This window comes from Cuculus canorus, chromosome 11 (assembly GCF_017976375.1).
Source record: "Cuculus canorus isolate bCucCan1 chromosome 11, bCucCan1.pri, whole genome shotgun sequence".
NCBI classification, from domain to species: domain Eukaryota; kingdom Metazoa; phylum Chordata; class Aves; order Cuculiformes; family Cuculidae; genus Cuculus; species Cuculus canorus.
The window spans coordinates 5,749,544-5,769,287 of NC_071411.1; the positions used below are offsets into that span (position 1 = coordinate 5,749,544).

At 38.1% G+C, this 19,744-nt stretch overlaps 1 protein-coding gene across 50 annotated transcripts in view; it reads left to right on the forward strand.

Annotated features, from left to right (window-relative positions):
* The window catches only part of SLMAP (sarcolemma associated protein), an 83,310-nt gene extending 63,812 nt beyond the window's left edge, over positions 1–19,498 (forward strand). For 10 of the 50 annotated variants that reach the window (XM_054076164.1, XM_054076176.1, XM_054076187.1 and 7 more), the window contains 5 exons: positions 1,993–2,313; positions 3,558–3,675; positions 4,636–4,807; positions 6,270–6,404; positions 10,983–19,491. In XM_054076164.1, the coding sequence (XP_053932139.1) occupies positions 1,993–2,313; positions 3,558–3,675; positions 4,636–4,807; positions 6,270–6,404; positions 10,983–11,072 (836 nt within the window). In that variant the 3' untranslated portion in view covers positions 11,073–19,491. Of the gene's footprint in view, positions 1–1,992; positions 2,314–3,557; positions 3,676–4,635; positions 4,808–6,269; positions 6,405–9,856; positions 9,947–10,982 lie in introns of all 50 variants that reach the window. The other 40 variants (XM_054076159.1, XM_054076173.1, XM_054076162.1 and 37 more) reach the window with 17 other exon arrangements.
* Positions 19,499–19,744: the final 246 nt, after the last annotated feature.

Consider the following 19,744-nt stretch of genomic DNA (forward strand, 5'->3'; position numbering starts at 1 on the left):
GGTGTTCATTGTATGCTTGTTGCTTCACAGACTTTTAGGATGTGTCACATCTCAGAAATTGGGAAAAATTGTCTGGAAGTCAGAATTCTCTCTTGGCAGCCTCTACAGACTGTAGTGGAGGAAAAAAAGCTGACGGCTTCATGGAGTAACATTTCTTAAAGTATTTTCATGGAATTAATGTTTTCAACCAGCCAGTGTTACATGGCTTTTTTTGTCACAGAGAGGAGAAGGTTCTACAGAAACTACTGAGATCCTGTGTCCATGTGTGGAATTCTTTAGATGAGCATATGGCTAAAGCAAGGAAATTCGAGTAACTTGTCATTGCTTACTTAGACAAGAGAAGTGAAATGTTCAGTTTAGATGAGGTAATGGGTTACATAATTAAGAGATGTAGTGGAAGTTTTCTTTCTAATTTCCCTTTCAAATTATATCCAATGCTTCAGAAACCATTGCAGTATCCTTGGTAGTAACTTTTCTGTGTAAGTTATTTCTAGAACTTTGGAAACGCTTGTATGTATTTGGACTTCAAGTCATACCACGCTTGTTTTCATGCCTGAACATTTAAAGGGAGACTTGTTCATCAGAAATGCAGACAGAAGGAAAAAAACAAATTTATTTGAAATGCTGCTGTTACTGAGAAGCAGAGATTTTGCTTGGCTTGATAAAGAAAATATTATCAGGAAGAAATGGTTTGAAAAAATCACATCTTTGCTCTTTAATGGGTACCTGCTGTGCTAGCAAGTTGTAATTCTTGGTGTTTTAGAAATGTGGTTTTCTAGCATATGGCTTTGGTAAGCTCGAGGCTTCTAATGTAAGGGTACGTGGAAAGGCAATAGTTCATGTGTTGTATTACCGTCAGGTTGTTCTCATCTACTGCTTTGTTTGCTATTCCATTAATGTAAACCTGTAGAAACTATTTCCAAACAACTAAGGTGGTAGTAAGCCTCGTGTTGTTCACGTATATTTAAAACCACATCATGTTGCCAGTGTTTCTGTTATGGAAGAGATCGGACTATTTCATCTTATACACATTTCCTTATCTTAAAAATGGATGAAATACATGTGAATGCTGATATATTTTCCTTAAAAAGCAAAACGGAAACACTGAACAAATTAAACACTTTGCTTCCGTCAGTCAGGGTTTGGTTTTAACTGTAATTTTATTCTTCTTTCTTTCATGCTTCCTTTTCCTCTTTTCTGTGCTTTTTCTAGCTGCTTGCACCAGATTCTGTTTAGGTGTGCGTGTGTATGAAAAATAGGTGTGTTGGAAGAGATGTGTTTAGTAATGGAGTGGGAATATTTTGTAAGATTTGATTCATGCAGAAATGTAATAATGGTGTGTGTGACTGCTGCACACTTACAGTAAACCTTAAATGCTAAATGACTTATAGTTCAGTATATTTGGTGCAGCTGTCCCTTTCTATTCAAAATTAATCTTGTGCTTTGAAAAATGCTTTTTGCAAAGTAGTGATGGAGTTTTTATTTCCTTTACTACATCTTGAGACTGGAGGACAAATTAAACTCTGCCTCAAGTATTTATAGACATCCTAGGTTTAACTGCTAATCAGGCAGACATTTCCAGTGTGGCTTTGCAACTGCTTGATTGTCACAGAATTTTCTTGCTTTTTGTTTTTCTCTTGTCCTCGATCCCTGTAGTGTCCTTGTTCTGTAATGCTCATTTTACTTACGATGAAGTTGTAAGTAAAAACTTGTTTTTAGAATTTGGAGAGTTGCTTTAGTATCACACATATAGCACAATCTGGCTAAGAAAGCTTTGTCTAACCATAATTCTTGGGTTGTTTGACTCTCTGTAGTACATGGCCACACATATGTGTCAGTAAAGATATGGCATTTGACAAGATCGGTATATTTTTCATTTGCATGAAGATTCTTAATCCTATTAAACATGAACAAGTTGAGAAAGGGGGTTATATTTTTGCATTTTCTGTAAATAAAGTTTTTAAGATATTAACATAAACGTATGCTTTCCAGCCCAACTGCGACGATTACAGGAAGATATTGAGAATCTTCGTGCGGAAAAGGAGAATGAAGTTTCAAGTGCTCGAAATGAACTAGTCAGTGCTCAAAATGAGATTCTGTCACTTCGACAAGTATCGGAAAAGGCAGCGTCAGAACGAGATACAGATATTTCTGCATTGCAAGATGAGCTGCAAACAGTGCGAGCAGAGCTTGAACGATGGCGGAAAGATGCCTCAGATTATGAAAAAGAAATTGTCAGTCTGCAAGCCAGTTTTCAGCTCAGATGTCAGCAGTGTGAGGATCAGCAAAAGGAAGAAGCTACTCGCTTAAAAGGTACTTGTTTAAAATACTGTCACAGACCAGTGCTAACAGTAACATCCTTCTCAATCTGATGAGTGTCGATTTTCAAACCAGTCTTTGTCCTTTTCTAGTAATTTATTGTATCGCTATATACACCTATGTGTATATTGTTACATGTGTACCAATTATGCTTCATTAAGTAGTAATTGTCAATTACGCCTAAATTAGCTTAGGTACCAGTGATACCAAGTGTCATTCCGCTTGGAAAAGATAGGAAACTTGCGCTCTTTGAGGGATTGATACTGTCACAGACTTCCAGAAAGACTTGTATAACTTCTCTGTAATTTAAGCCGGTAAATGCGTAGCTTCTGACATTGTAGTTTTTTTAAGCCAAGCTTCACTCAATACAAATATTAATAAAACTGTCAATACCATCTCATTTTGAACCAATAAGTTGTTAAAATAAAATTAAAGGTTTATTCTGGACACACAATGTAGAGATGTGCAAATATGTTGTACTGAGACAGCACAGGGCTTTTAGGCTCATCCATTTGCATTTTACTTCGCCTCCATCATCAGGACTTGGTTGAGAGCCGGTACTCCAAGCCTGTAATTTCAGGTCTTGGGGAATCTGCTAATAGAATTCAAAAGCTCATGCTGGAACTTTTACGCACCTAAGAGAAACTGGCATAAGTATACACTTTAAATTCTGAATCAGTTAATCTTTGTGAAGCTGCCAGAGAAGACTTTCCTGTTCAGATTCCAGTCTGCCTGTCGTTGTATTACTGAGATGTGTAACACTGATTTTTTTATGTATTTTACCAGGGATTGATTTATTTCTAAGGTCTTATTTTCACCCTTTAGATATTGCTTTAAACATTCTATTCCCTGTAGTAGAAGCATGGTATCTAATGTTTTTTAGTTGCTTGCTATCTTCAAGTCTGGGAAGATATTTTCTTGAACTACACTTTCCTGTCACTGTTTCTAAAATACTAGAAGAGACCCATAAACCCTGTTTTCTACTCTGGTGCCTTAGAACAAGCATGCATTGGAAAAAATAAAGCACTAGCTTGTTTTAATGCCTCACAAACCTTGTAACAGTAGAAGATACGGTAATGTTTATAAGTGCTTGTGAGAGAGTTCATGCAAGATGATGATAATCAAATATATTTGAGATTTATGGCAGATATCAGCTTTTTCTCTGTCTATTATCTGGTGATACTTGAAGTAGTCATGAAATAATTTTACTCAATTCCATTAAATTTTATTTGTTGCAGGTGAACTTGAAAAGTTGAAGGCAGAGTGGAGTGCTCTGGAAGCTGAATGTGCTACACTAAGGAAGGAAAATACTTTGCTTACATCTGAAATTCAGCGACAAGAGAAGGAGCTTTCTAGGTAAGGGCACAAATACATTTGTCTAGGAAGGTATCATAGTAGCTGAAGAGGGGGTTCTCGTTTTGTTTTCTTCCTCACAGTGGTACCAAGTGTCTGATGGTGTTTCAAAAAACATATTGAAATTGTATTTATATCATAGTATTGGGCAGGACACACTTGCATGCCAAAATGTTATACCAAGTTATTTTTTTCTATTTTGCAAATGCATTCATATCACTTATTATAATAATTCCCCACAACAAAACATTTCTAGAAGTTTTGTGTTATTTTACAGGAACCAAGCCTTTATTTTTCATTCTATTGTGACCTGATTTCCACTCGTATTTTTTCATATGGAAAATCACACAAGCAAATCTAGGTTTTGTATAATGGAGATGTGCAAGATCTCTCCCTTATTTTTCTGTCTTGCACAGGCACAAATTAACACTCGTTGGTTATTACCAACTAGTGTCTGTAATACTCTAATTTAGAGCTTTCTATGACTATTACACAATTGTCCTAAAACCTTGAAGAATACATTAGCTATTAGCTGATGCAGCTGGAGTAAGGCAAGAAGCATGTATGCAAGTAAGTGAAATACTTCTAACAACCTTGGACAGACTTCTTGTTACAAGTTCATTTCGAAATACTTTTGAGTATGTAATAAATAATTAGTGAGTACTGAAAGGCAAACTAGGAAACTAAAAATAATGAATGATACGTTTTTTTAAATTATAGATTATGATTAATTATAAAAACCAAGCCATGCACACATATTTAAAAGCAAGCCAGCCTTTTGTATCAGTAGTTTGTCTAGGGAGACAATGATGATCTGTATTTCTGTTTCTCCTCTAAGCTGATACTTCCATCATAAATAAAAATAATATGTGAAGCTTTGGAGGATGAAAAGTGCTTTAAAAAACGTCTCTTGTGTGTTTAAATGTAAAACACATGATGAATCAATTGGATTTTGTTTTTCAGCTCTCAGAAGCAGAGTTTAGCACTAACCAGCGACATAAGTGTTCTTCAAATGTCTCGAAAGGAACTTGAAAATGAGATGGGTTCTTTGAGAGAAAAACATCAACGGGATGCAGCTAGTCTAAAAAGCCAGCTCAGTGAAGCTGAGAGTCAAGCAAAAGATGTTCAGAAAGAGGTAATACGAAACATTATTTCCGCTTGGAAGGAATATAATGCCCGGTGACTTCGACTTCTAAGCTAAAAGAAATGAAAATTTCTTGTAACAAAAACTTCTTATAGTTTTATTGTAAATATTTTGTGGTAGCTAATGATAAAATAACTGGGGGGTTAAATCTTAAAAGGAAGATTTCAGATAAAATTACTTCCATGTGTTTTCAGAACGTCCTGAAGTTTGCTTTTGTGCATTATCCTAGTCAATTTACTTTTAAGCTGTTCAGACAGGTAAACCTTATTCAGAGTCTTCCTGAACATGACGATCTAGACTTTCATTAGCTGTTATGAGTAAAAATTAGTTCTTTTTAGACAATATGGTCTTCCTAGTTAGGTTTAAAATCTTTTGTTTGACAACGGGACAACACGTTTTTTACAGAGGTCTGCTTCCATCTTACTGGGTGCCTAGGCTGCGGATGATTAGCAAGTGCCTAAAGAAAAGCTAGCATTTTGAGCGTGTATTTCATCTGCGTAGCCTCTGAAGGCTGTGTCTGGAAGAAGGCCATAGCCTCCCACAAGTAGTTGATTTCTCTTATGAGTGTTTTGAGTGAGGTTTTCCTCAGTCACTGCTTTTAGTTTCTTTTGCGGTCCTGTCCTTTTGCTTCGTCATTAGTTTATCCATGTCACATTCCTTACCATTTTTAGAAACTGAAAAACCCATCCTTGTTAGTCTGTGTTTTTGTAATCAGATGCATTTGTAAAGATGCCTAATCTTTTATATTCGTGGTAAATGCCAGTACTGAAAGTCACTGGTCCCGTCCTACTAATCCCTGTCATGAGGGCTATTGGGAAGCTTGTGATCTATAGAAAAAATTGAATGTGAGTTTGAAAAAGGAGAAGCTGCCCACACCCGTAGAACATGAGACACATTCACCCAGTGTTGTTTGTACTTGATCCACGCTGAGGATTACTGCCTGACTGTAATAAGGCATGATATTTTTTTTAATGCCTTGCTTTCTCTTAAACTGTTTTGAGTTTGTGCGGGAGGAGGACTTGTTTCATACACAATGTTGATTTTTGCACCTATTTGGTTGGTGTAGGTATTTAAACAACAGCCTCCATGTAAAACCACTTTTGAAATGTGAAGGATTCTTTGTTCTCCTGTTTCTTGTTTTGTCTTTGTAGCTTTTACAGTCCTTTCCAATGAATAATTGTTTGCTAGGAGAGATGAATTAAGGCCTTGAATTTACTTCATCATTTGTTTTTTCAGTAATCTTAGCCCTTTAGAGTTAGGGACAAAATCTTAGTTTAGATTTTTCTTCTTTTCTAAATTAAGATTTTTCTGCCCTGCTTTTGAAAGAAAAGAGTGTACTGATCCAAGGCAAGTTACTCAAGGCAGATTACAGGAGAGGAAGCTGTGTGCTAAGCAAATGTAAGCATGTGTTGGATGTGCAGGGGTCAGCAGATTGTTTTCTCTTTGTCTTTAGTATGAAAGAACACAGACTGTGCTCTCAGAGCTGAAGGCGAAGTATGAGCTGACTGAACAAGAAAATCAGTCACTCGCGGAAGAGCTCAAACAATGTAAAGAAAACCTGAAGCTGCTACAAGAAAAAGGAAACAACGTAAGTCTCTACAAAAAAAATATGGGGAAGTAGGGTTATGACACTGGCAATTCAGTTGATTGAGAGACTATGTACGTGCCAAATTGAAAAGGACAGGCTCTAGAAAAAAGAGATTGTGTACTCTAAAATGCAGAGTTCCATTCTGGCACTATGCATAAATTTGCAGGTCATTACACTGTTACAGTTATGCACGAAGTTAAATTCACAGTCGTGTGACAGTTTTAAATATGGCCTTAGATATCTGCTCTTTTGAAAATACTAGTGAACCAGAACTAAGCACAACTTTTTAATTCTGGAGAATGATACATGGGTAAAAGCTGAGAAACTTGTATCCAAATCAATTAAGAGACTTCATCAAGGTGCTTTTATTTTATTAATGTGTATTAGAATGGAGAATCGATGTCCCCTCCTTACTCTTGCTTATGCTTCTTAACAGTGGTTATCCCTGATCTGCTCATGCTTTGAACAGAGCAGTTGAACTGTCCTTTCTATTCATTACTGGAAACATTCTTTTCTCTTACAAATGATTTGAGAGGTGGTATCATTAGAATGGAGTTCACAGCCAGGGACAGCCCTTTTTTTTTTTTTTTAAATACTGAGACTTCTGAAATCCTCCAGATGTTAAGGGTGTGGCAGGCACATTAAAAGGTGGTCAAGCCATATTTTAGATACCTTACTCCTCTGGGATGACTGGTTTATTGTCTTCCTGTACTGCCTCTATGATCAGTGCAGGGTGAATAACTCCTGTAGTGCACAGTATGAAACAGGAGGATAATGGGTGCTCTGTAATAGCCTTTTAGAAAACTGTTTCTCTGACTATGAAGAAAGTTTTACAGGTACCATCCTCTAAAATCAACTGCCTGCTAGATGTGCAGTTTGTGTGAATGCTCTTGCCATAGTCAGTTACTTAGTGTAAACCTCTAACACAGTGGAGGTAAAGAATTCAAAGCCCTCCTCACTTTTTTCAGCCATATTTTCAGGAATGTGATGTTGTAATTCTCTGGGAACTTGCTTCCTGCTTAGAATTGTTCTGTAAAGCTCTGATAATACTGAGTTACTAAAGTAGACTTCAAAAACAAACTACCAAAAATATAAATGGGAAGAGATCATGCTAAATAAATAAATGTTAATGTGAGATTTTCTGCTGTGTTAAAAACATTAACCTCAGGATTAAGTGATCAGTGGAAAAAGGGAGTTAGTAAAAAGGGAAGAAATACTCTGAAGGGAGTTGGAGGGCCTGATAAAGTGGAAAAGCTTGCAGGGGTAGGGTAATTTTAGGAAGAATTTGAGGTGAATATTTAAATGAAATCTTGAACCACAGCAGTTGCCAAAATCTGCTTTCAGAGGGGAAGTTAGTTATGACAGTTAAAACCTGGAGGTCAGGGTATGATGAAGAGCATCCAACCATATAAGGACTTGCAGGACAAGCCCGATGTTCAAACAAGCATTACTCACAATCAGTAATATAAAACATATCTATCTTGTGGATTATTTGAAGCATCATGGATACTGGGCTGAGCTCCAAGGTCAAATTTTTCAAGTCCCATCATCCGCTTATGCTGGAATCATTATCTGCTACTTTATTTCTGAGGATAGTGTCCCACAGAAAGTGATTTTCCCACTGTGGGATTTGTTCCTTTTTGTGGTCCATTTGTGTCTGAATTTGCATATCTTCATATTCTAATACAAGATGCACAGTTTCGATGAAGCATCTAGTTAAAGGCTCCTCGACAGTGAGGAGATTTGTTGCATATTGGTAAATTCATGAAGGGGGAAAATTGGAGGCAGTTTCATTTTATGTGGTGAATATTTATCATCTGTTTCATTTGCCAAGATGTCACAGCCGTGAATGCATATAACTTAAAAAAAAAAATTCCATAGAATTGTAACCAGTGTTAGAAAAGACAAGACTTTGTACTCTGGTTTGGATATCATTAGTATTAAGTTTTTATACTTAAGTTCTACTTGGAAAAAAAATTCGCAGTGTTGTGTTCTGAAATGCTTAGCAGTGTGTTGCACTACTTGTGCTTGCATGCTTGTAGTCACTGATTATTTCCTGATGTGCTTTATATGACAGACTTATTTATGTGAATGGTTTGAGAACATTAGCTGCTATGGTTGACTTAAACTTCTGGCACTTCATTTTGAACACTGCTGTGATTATTCCTACCAGTGTGCTTTCTGTGGGGAGGTGGCACTCTTGATTTGTGGCACCAATGACAGAAAAATAATCCTGCATGAAAATGACTTCAATGGTTGCACATAATTTTTCAATTAAATATTTGCCTTGATTAAAACAAATTTGGATTGAATGGCAGAGACCAGAATACCTTCTAAGGTTCCTGTGATTTGAACCATATTGGAGGTTCTATGATGAAGTGACTAATACAAATTAGTAACAGGATGAGATTTTATTTGAGTCACAATGTTTTAGAGAGTCTTCCAACATTTACTTATTTGTTTGACTGAACACAATCAAGGTGGCTTGAGCACAAAAGAGTTCTTAAAATACTTAGCATGGTTTGAACTTAACCTCTGTGTGTCTTTGTTTGTGCACAAATATATAGGCTAGGATACAGAGAAAGGAGATGCCTTCCAAGGACAGCTTTAAAAGAATTTGGATCCATTTTTGCTTTTAATTTATTGTACGGCAAGGCTGCCCATCCAGAATGTGAACTAACTTACTTTTCAGTTAATTGAACGTAGCTGAAAAATGTGTAGATGGTTCCATGGAGGCCATAAGCTAAATGAACCCTGCAATCTTGCCAGCTGGTAGTTTGGCCCAGCTGCCACATTTGATTGATTTTCAGAACTGAAAAGGCTGCTGACCTGCCAGAGATGCTGATGGTTGTGGTGTCTCTGATGGAAATGTTCTTTCCTGCTTTATAGTAACTGTTGATTGTACAGTCATGTTACAATCTCATGGAAATGTCTGAACTACTGGGTTTGCCTGTGGACATCATTTTAATTAATTGAGTAATGGAGGAAGGTGATTGTTTTTCCTGGAGGCTGGTGATGGAAAATGGGAAGGGCTAACTTGGAAAGAATGAAGAAGTAGCTGAGAAATTGAATATCTGGTGTGAGTCTTTCACCTGTAAGAAATACAGATGGGATTTCTTATCACTTAGAAAAACTAAAACCAATTGCAAATAAGAGACAGGCAAATCAGTTTAAGATTTGTTTTGTTTAAGTGCTAAATTCCAGGTTGTGACAAGAGGTTTCTTAGAACATTTTCTGCTTACTTCCTTTTATTTTTAAACATCCCTGTTCATTTGAGTAGAATGGTGTACTAACTTTGTATACCAGATTAGATGATGCTGTATTGTGTTAGATGTCTTTAATACATTTCAATTAAAACAGAACTCACTGACTTATATTCCCCTCTCTAAATCATCTTTACCTGATTTGATTTATAGCACAAAGTGATTTTTAATATCCCTTCCCTTCTTTAGCCTTCCATATTACAACCCGTCCCAGCCGTATTCATCGGCCTAATCCTGGCTTTCCTGTATTGGTGTTACGGCCCATTGTGGTAGCGAAAGGTACAAGCACTACTGTTCAGTCAATGTATGTTTGTCCCTCTCACCTGTTTGTGCCATTTCTGTATGAAATAGTGCATGGTGGAATGCTCACAGGTATTTCTTTACCTGAAGCAAACCCTTCATTTGATATGCCATTCTGTTAATACTGACGAGCTGAGCAATCGACTAATCATTTAACATCTGCGATTTCTTTAATTCTAACAGTGAACTGCACTCTAACTGGTTCTGAATGTGCCTCTTCTAACTCCATCTCAGTTTGTCTTTAACAAATGGGCTACCTTTTGCACAATGCTGCGATGTTAGGGCCTGTAAGAAAACTTAATTGCTTGATTAACTGTGGAAAAAAATGAAGAGTTTGCCTCTAAATAATAAAAATCAACAAGCTTTGGTTCCTATTTACGGACTAAGAAATTCCTCTCTGGCTCTAAACACTTAAATTCTTGTCACTGTTGCTATGAAGAAGATGGAAAAAAAGACGAGAAAGAGGTGGTTGGTTTGTATTCTGAACTCTCAGCTTGCATTTTCTCTAACGTCTCTCAGTGTGTCCTCCTTAAAATGCTATTGTTGTCATGAAATGTTGTGACGATCCGTTTGAAATGATGTCATTAGGATCCGCTACAAGCGAACTTCATAGATCTGGATTTAAACATTCAAAAGCTAAGTTGAAGATATCACTACTAGTACTACTAACATGTCTAGCAGTTACATGGCACAAGCAATGTTTTAAACGTCTTAAGCCCTCACATATTTAGTAGGAGATTTCTTTGAGGTGCGTACAGTAATGAAGCTGGAAATACAGAACTACCAAAAGTTCTCCTGATGATCCTCAGTCATGAAGAGTTGTGGAGTTCCCTTTGCTAGAGAAACACAGTTTACTGTGCTGCTCGAAGGCAGGACTAGCCTGCAGTAGGGCTTGTGGGTAACTTTTTAGCGATGCCTATCAACAGGTGCTCAGGACTTTCAGGAACCACAGGGTAAACTGTTTAGTATGAATTAGAACAAATATGATATTGATTTTTTTTTTCTCTCCACACAGAGACAATGGCCTTGGATGCCTGTGATGGCAGCTTTGGTTGCTGTAACAGCCGTGGTGCTGTACCCAGGCCTAACCAGAGCTTCTCCATGAGAACTGTTGTTGAATCCATACACCGTCCTCCCTTTAGAAGCTGGCAACATTCATATACTGAGGGAAAACAGATTAATTCTCTTCCTTTTTACCTCTTAATACAGCACAGCTCTGCGTGAGAACAGCAGTAGGGTCATTTGCTTTAAACTGTATAAAATGTATCTGTCTATAAAGAGGGAATAAAATTGTGATTCATCATACTGTGAGCAATATTTTTGCTTACAATTTCATGCAAGTTTTAAATTAGTATGTTGGGATTCTGAGTACTATAATGGTGGCCTAAAGTAGGCTTCGTGGTACCAAATTATTTATAACGGCTAGGGTTGTAGACACTTAACTTTAGAATCTGATTGCCAGATTTAAAAGGAAAAACACATTTCTGATTTGGACACCCAAGCCAAGTAACCTTGCAGATACTTGGAAAACAGATGCAGTGCGCTCAGTGCCTTTCAGTACCATTTTATTCTTTTTAAGGAAACCCTAGTACACCGTTTTACTTGCTGTTAGTCACTGAGCTGTTGGGAACAAGAATTGAGAAAACTTCTCTTACCATGCCTTTTGAAGGAAGCATATTTTTCTCTGATAAGGATTGCTTTATTAATGATTCTTGGGAATAAACACAATTCATGTCCAGCCTTAAAGAGATAGAGATGTTGGTGGTGAAGACCAGCCTAGAGTAATTAGTGTGCGTGTGTGCGAGTGTAAGCATGTGTGTGTTCTTGAGTGAACTAAGGTGTTTCTGGGAGCAAGTACTTGGTCATTTGATGGACATAGTGCAGTGATTCAACTTACATTATCTTTAGTTTGAATGTAATTTATTAAATTTCATATATTTAAAGAGATGCATTCTTTAAAGTATGAATACTTTTCGCATACCACATGTATCAATTTATTTTTTCAGTCATTTGATACTTTCTGACTTGAGCTGGAGAGGCTCTTTAGATAAGCTTTTATTGACGTAACTTTAAAAGAACTGCTACAGCACATCTGTGATTAGCCAGAAAATATCCAAGATACCTAAAATACTACAAAATTGAAATCATATACCTGTTGATGTATTGTCAGGTCAAGGTGATTTTGATTTGGTAGTAAGACTTTGTGCATCCTCATCACATGGCTGTAAGTATGATGCAGTGGTCCCCATTACAAAGTTTCTTTTTCTTATCTCAGTACTATTACTATTGCTATTTGCTGACTTTTGGTGGGAATCACTGTAGTTAGTGCTGAATTAAATGTAGACTGTAGTCGTCTTGTTCAGCTCAACAGTTCTGTCAAAAAAGTTTATTAAAGACTTAATGTGCTAAAGGATGGTAAAGTAAAATGGCTCTGCTAAAGGAAACTTCAAAATAGGGAGGTCATCTCAGCAATTGAATTGGCTTTAACAATGTTATGGCAATCGACAGGTAGCTTAAATATTTAAATAGAAATTTAGCATATAATTTACTTCGTGAGGTTTTAAGGGTCATTCTCCTTTAATTAAAGGTTCTGTCTTGAGTTACATGGGATTTGCTAATGGGAGGATTATTAGTTGGAAAAAAAAAATAGTCCACAAGTGACTTGTAGAAAGTAAATATTGTCATTTAGTTCATTCATTTCATCCTTTTCAGTTGCAGGAAGCCACCCAACCACAGAACACTCATATGCCAGTGGTACTTAGTACCTCTTGTATATAGGTTATTGCAAATATTGTTCTGAAATGCTTAACTTCAGAATTACATTTTTTTAAAGTAAATAATTGTTTTAAATCTATTTTGTAAAGATATAAAAATACAATAGAATTTCTGGAGTACAGATTAAACTATTTGCACTAACACACGTGATGTGCATGATTTAATAAAATAACTTTACTCTCCCTATGCATGTTTGAGTTGAATGTCATTTAAAAACGAAAGATTCATGCTAAGTTCTTTTGCACTAGATATTGCCACAGTTACTAGGCACAGTGTCTGCAGCATGCCCAATAATAGCAAAAGATTTATTTTTTTTATTACCTTGTATTTCATGTTTGCACTGGTTTCAGTTTTTGTCTAGCTGATCTCTCTCCCAGCTGTGGTTTTTGGAAAGAAATCGGGGAGGAGAGAGCGCTGAAAGGCTTGGGAGCATTATTGCCATGGGCAGGGGGGGAAGAGTGTTCACAGCTGAAGGGTGGCTTGTGCCTGTGGCAGGGGATGTGAGATTGGAGAAGCAGTGGCTGCAGGTAGTGGGGCAATAGTGGAAAGCCCTTCAAGGGGAAGGGAGGCGGATGCTCCCTCCTCTCTTCTTTAGCATCTTGAACTCTATTTGTCTGTCTTTCAGCCACTGTTTCTTTTCCAGTTGATTCTGTTCCCTCCTCCCTGCCAGCAGAACGTAGATGTGGTGCGAGGAGGTGGAATAGAGCCTGGTGGAGCAGTGGTCCCTCCTGGCTGGCAGCGGGAAAGGTGCTGAGTTCCCTGGGACCAACCTTGGGGCAGGCCTGCACTGCCAGTTGGTGCCCCATACTGAGCAAAGCTGCCTGTTACCTAAGTTTGTTCTTGTATTAAAAATGTTATGTGTTCAGAAATTTTTAGAGCATCAGAGAGCTGAAATTTGAGACGCAACATAGCTGTGCTAAAGGAGAAGGGTTTCAGATTTCATCACGTGCATGTGCGCCTATCTATATTGTACACGCAGGTGCAGAGTAGTACACATTGCATGGGGGTTTGTGCTTACAAGTATACCTGTGGCTCCCTAATACAGTGCCTTTCCCAGGAGTTCTTGACATTTGCATGTTCAGAATGATCAAGAATGAGCTAAAATGCACAGTTCACTCTTTAGCTGTGAGAATCCCTGGAGAAGGATTCAGGAGCTAGGAAGTTGCTGTTCTTCAATGCTTTTATACTAAAGCAGCAAGTGGAGTTACATTGCGAGCACTCTATGCACAAACCTCTCTTTTTTTGTTGCATTTGTTTATAGTAAATGCGTGTGCTAATTTTACATTCATATTTAGGCTCATTTGAGTTGTGAGGCTTGATGAGCTAAGCCTTGGAACTACTGTAACAAGAGCAGCTTTTAACAAAAACGTAAGATGCTCTAAGTCTACTTGTAAAATAAGTGCTCTGAGCTCACACTGAAGTTTGAGGTTATAAAAAGGTTCCTCATACTAGAAAAAATAGTCCGAGAGTTGTTTCATCAGTTGCTAGTTCCATTTGAAATATTGAGTATAATAAAGTATCTGAACACTTCCTCCGGTTTGTCCTGGTGCCCTGACCACGGCACCTTCTCTTAAATTCTACAAGAATTCCATCTATGTGGGGACTACAACAGTGGACCTTCATTTAGAAATACAAGCATACAACATATAAGAACTACAGTGTAATTTTCCTGTTCCTTGCAGCTGAATTAAATGCATTCTATCAGAGTCTTAGCCTGATCCTTCTTGCAGAATCTCTGTGTTTTTTTTGGTGCTAAATGGAAAACTGTAATCTGCACAATCTATTGCAAGGTTTTTTCTCATAAAACTATCTTAATTAGACGTAGTATCAAATGACTGATGGCTGGAGCAAAGGTAATCATCTGTGCATGTATTTTTTGGGATATATTCCTAAGTTTATTTTTCTAATCAAGTCTTCTGTGCTATGTTACTTGTTCAAATTTTCAGTGTGCTTTACATAAGATTTGAATGTCTCCTGCCTTAATCTGTAGGGCTCTACCACTTGCAAGAATCATTTCTTCAGCTTGAATCTTCTCCATGACAAACCCACTGCCAAGATTCATTCCACCAGCAGCATCTGAATGCTTTAAAACACCAGGTCACCACAACGGCTTTTGGGAAGCCACTGTAGTTTGCACTAGCTCTGCAACTGGGGCTGGCCGCTTTCCACCAGGGGCCTTTTTCCCTCTGGCTTTTCATCCACCGTTAGTATTTCATAGGCAACAGTCTCGAGATTTTGAGTCTCTGTTAATAAACAGTTGGTCATATGAAAGAATTAGAAGCCATATACTCTCCCTCTGCTCTCAAGGATGTACCTCTGGATCTGAAGGGCGCTTGCTTCCAGCAAACAGCTGCACTGAATTCCTCAGATCCAGTTTACTTACTCATCCCAGTCCCTCTTTGTGTGTGCTTCTGGGCACAGAATTCCTTCCTTTCCCCTCTGGTGGGGAATTGGACTGCAATGTGGGTCTCCCGGTTCTTCCTGGGTTTTTAGTTTCTGTCAACTCGTTCAAATTAGTGAGCAAAGCTTTGCCCACAAAGCCAAGTTGTTCTTGGAAAGAGGGTTGCACCCACTAGTGCCATAAAAACAGTGGGTGTTGCCACTATTGGACTAAAGGCTCCCAGAAGTAGAAGGCAAATTAGCAATTGAAACAAGGGGGTCAGTGGCAAGGGCCGTCAGAGCTCATGTTTCCATTTATTGGGAAAGGCAGAAGGAACTCGTATCTGATCACTTTTCTGGATATCGCAGTCCTAAAACTTCACTGACTGATTTCAGTGTGAGAAGCGTAATGTCTAGAAGTTAAGCATGTATTTTAGAAAAGTGAAGTCTTGCTTTAAGAAGTACAGAAAAAGAATCTGTCGCCTCTGTAGGTAAGTTACTGGAGCAACTCCTGCCCTTTAAAACACCCCCAAAATCAAGCCTGTGTTTCGGTTCATCTTGCTTTGGCTCCCAGCCGTTGGGTTTCAGTGTATCTCTTGGGGGATGTTCTATGGCAAATGTGTCCTGGTCCAGTGATTTGACACACTGTCAAAATCAAAATACCTTCCAATCAGACTTTATAGGAATGGATTCAGTTTCTTAATGGTTTTTTTTTTTCATCCCTCTGGATTTTGTCAGCTTTTTAAACGATTTCTAATTTTCTGAATGTTCTTTTTTGAAAACTAGAACGAACAAATGCCAGAACAGAACGTGTCCTTACAGAAATGACCTTACTAACATCGTATAAATAGATAATAAGCTTTACATCCTCCTCTGCTATTCTTACTTGGCTGTCTGCCAGAGTCCTTTTGGGGATTCGCTGACGTCTAGTGTTTAGATTTTCATCTTGTGAATCAAATCTGTGCATTCCTTGCATCAACGCAGCCCTGTTTTATCTGACTTGGCAATATTGTTTGGTAAAAAACACTGTAGGCAAGCAATCCAAGGCAGTAACCTGTTCGCATTACTGTTCAGCACTTCATCAATGAGAGGTTTTTCCCCCTGCCCCGAGGTTTTAACAGGGATGACTACTGAAGCTTTTCTAGATTATTGATTGTACATTGTTGAACAGTAGCGAGCCAAACGCAGATCCCTGCAGGGCAGCAGGGAAAATGTTCATAGAATAATTCCTTCACTTAGTTTTTGCAATCTGTCAGCTGTTTTTTAATCAGGATTATTAGATACAGTGGCAGTAGTGATCACTTTTATTTGGAAGGTCAAATGATTTGGAGAAGTCTTGGTTTAATAGCACCAATACTTATTCACATTTTTTAAGACTTATAAAAGAGAAACTTTTATTTTAAAATGCTTTGACAGGCGTGAATTATTCTACTTTCTTGAGTTCTGTACTGATTGCTTCCCATGGATTACTCTATAGTTTGCTTGGCTCTTAAGGTGAAGCAAAGCCAGTGCTTTTCCCAGGATCATACGTTTTACAGTCTTCCCTCAGCCCCATCATTGCCTGTTACTGCTGCTTCCCTCTATTAAGGCATTTGTAATTCTAAGTTATTCCTGTGACTATGTTTAAATTTCAGTCCACAAGGTGGGTCAGCATTATTCCCAGCGCTGGAAATGGGACACTTCTAACGCACCGAGGGGGTGTGTGCATGCGTGTACATTGCTGTTCTGAGATTGCGCTTGCATGCGGTAAGATAGATCATCGTTACTTGCATTTAGCAATCAGGAGAATGGAGATGTAAGTGAGATTCTCGATTAAATAATTCTCTGCTATGGGAATGAAGATGCTAGTATGGAGATGTAACTCTTTTATTATAGTAGGTGATATATTAAAAATGCAGGTGTGCTTCCAAGTGTGTCATCTCTTCATCGTAGCTGATGAAGCTGAACAAATCCAAAGCCTGGGTTAAGCAAAAAGTAACTTTTTCTTACCTGATCATATTAATCAGTAACTTGAGAGAAAAGGGTTAAGTGATCAATTCATTCTGTCCTATTGGAATAAAATTTATCCGACAGCTGGCCTGGATTTGTTTCAGTGCCCTCTGCTAGGAAACTGATTTTTTTCCTTTAGAAACACCACACGTGCTCTGAGTGGTAAAGTACTGCCTTCAGTATGGAATGGATTTACTATCTTAATCTTTTCGTGCTAGATCATTTATGAAATTTATATTCTATTTATATTTCTTGTAAGGAGTTCTTGCTCTGGAAAATACTTTTATTGGGTATGTCATCAGTTTTGATGTGACAAAACTACTTGTCTTGAATAATATATAGTGGCTCTTATTTAAAAATGTTCCAAATATGCAATATGTCTTTTGGGATGAATAAATGGTAAAAATGACGAGAATAAATTTATAACACAACAGAAAGCTGATTTGTATTGTACATAGTCTTTCATTCAGCCCACCTCCAGATTTCAGTACTCCACAATATCCGAACAACCTGTCGCGCTCTAATTTACTGCGGTAGAAGACAAGTTATTAGTTAATGAAATCAATTAAACTTATTTAAAAATTGGAATCTCTATACCTGTTTACTTTGTGCAAATGGGATTTGCGACCGTACAACCTTTCCCTCCTCTGTGTGAAGTGGTGAAGCAGTGTTCCAGCAGCTCTGCGTCCTGCAAACCCAGGGAGAGGAGGGCTGGAACACAGCGCATGCGTGTGACCTTGGTTTGTGCAAGGGTTAAATGTTTTCTAGTTCACGGGTCATCCTTTAAGACAACTGACAATCCTACAGTCTTTAACCTGCATGGTGAATTGGATGCTTCAGGGCTGACTCAGGAGAAGGACATGTACTGAGTCACTCAGGTAGTTTTCAGCAGGTTTGAGCAGTTGGAGGAAGGGAAGTTTCTCTGCTGCTTAGTTTGGATGCACCCCAAGGTGTAGTTTAAGTAAGCGTGGTTCCACTCCAGGCTGTTTTAAGTCCTGGTATCAGAGCCTCAGTAACTCATCTGTTTCTCTGTTTTTAAAGCTAAAAGCAGAATTAACATTAAAACATTCTGCCAGATGCATGAGGCATTTGGGGCTTTTGCAGAGACAAAAAAAAAGCCTGGAAGTGTGTTAAATATGTCTGTCTGGCTGCTCTTCGTGTTGGTAGTAGAGGTCACGCCTAACGTCTACCAGTAACTGTTCCTAATTCCTGTCTCCCAAATACCTCTGTGGAGCACTTTCGCTTAGACCAAGGGGGCAAACACTGAATTAGTGAATTTCGGAGTAATGCTATAGGTGAAAAATGGTGAGCAAAAAGGTTTGCTCGCTCTTAAGGATTCAGCGTCAACGTTACAGGCTCGTTTGTGACATCCAAAGCGTTTTGTTTTTTCTGTTGTCTGTGTCTCAGTCCCAGTTGATTGGCAGTTTTTCTGCTGCAGAACATGACTGTAATCCAGCTGATTGTAATAGATGTTTGTTGCTCAGTGTTTTCCACTTCACAATTATTGTAATGGCATGTAAGTGAGAATGTAGCTTGCAGCAACTTCACAGTGGTCTTTTGAATTGCCCTTGCAGAGTTAGGTTGTCCAGGTGTTGGTGTCTTGATGCTGCACATTGCAGCAATTGTCTCTGCAGACTTCTCTGAATTGTCTTTCTTCTTTAGTTTCAAACATTTTCCAATTTAAAAGGCTCTCATCCATCTGTTTAAATAGTAAATTTGAAGTTGCTGCTGTGGTGTACTTGCAGGATGGTATTATTTTCATGCATTCCTTAATTAGTTCGCAGTCAGTAACAAATTATTAACAATCTGCCCTATTTACTTTACGTGAAAGACTGCTTATGCAGTGAGTGGGGGTGTTCCTTAGTGCGTCTGTGCCTCTGTGCAGGAGAATTAGTAGACGTATAGCAAGAAAATCTCTATTGACTTACATCATGTTTCTCATATCAAATGTAGAGAGAGCAGTATAAATAGTATTTACCCCAAACTGATGCTTCCCTCAGTAAGTAGGGAACAAATACTGGAATAATTCCAGCAGAACGAATGAGTGCTCCTGGGGTATTTGTTTGGTGAGAACTGAATTGCTTCATCAGATGTGTAGAATGTTGCATCTGCTTGGAATGTGGGTCTGCAGGGCGTCTTTGCTACTGACTGATCTTAGACGGGCAAGGAAATTCATCGGTGAAGCCTTTGATGTAATGCATATCAAGATGGAAGATGAAACTACTGTACTGGCAGAGATCTTTCGCAACCGAGGCACCTCAGTTCTACTCATGTGCACACAGACTTATGTAACGATGTCGTTCATTTGGCTCTTTTAATGTAAATGGTTTCCAGTTCCCATGAAATACATTTTCCTGGAGGTTATTAAAGCATAGTAAGTTTTTAATTCAAAAATAAAAACCAACTGGGTATTTAGTCATATTCTGCAGCTGTGTATGAGTTAACTTTTTATTTTCTTGGACCGACAGTGGGGCTTTAGGTAGATCCTGCTGGCAGAGGTACCTCATCCGTAAACTGCTGTGTTATTCTTTAGATTTTGAACACACATTGGAGGTCGTCAGTCCTCTTTGTTGTGAAGATACTGTGAAATTGTGAAGTTACAACTGTTTAATGTGAAGGTTGCTTCCTGCAGCC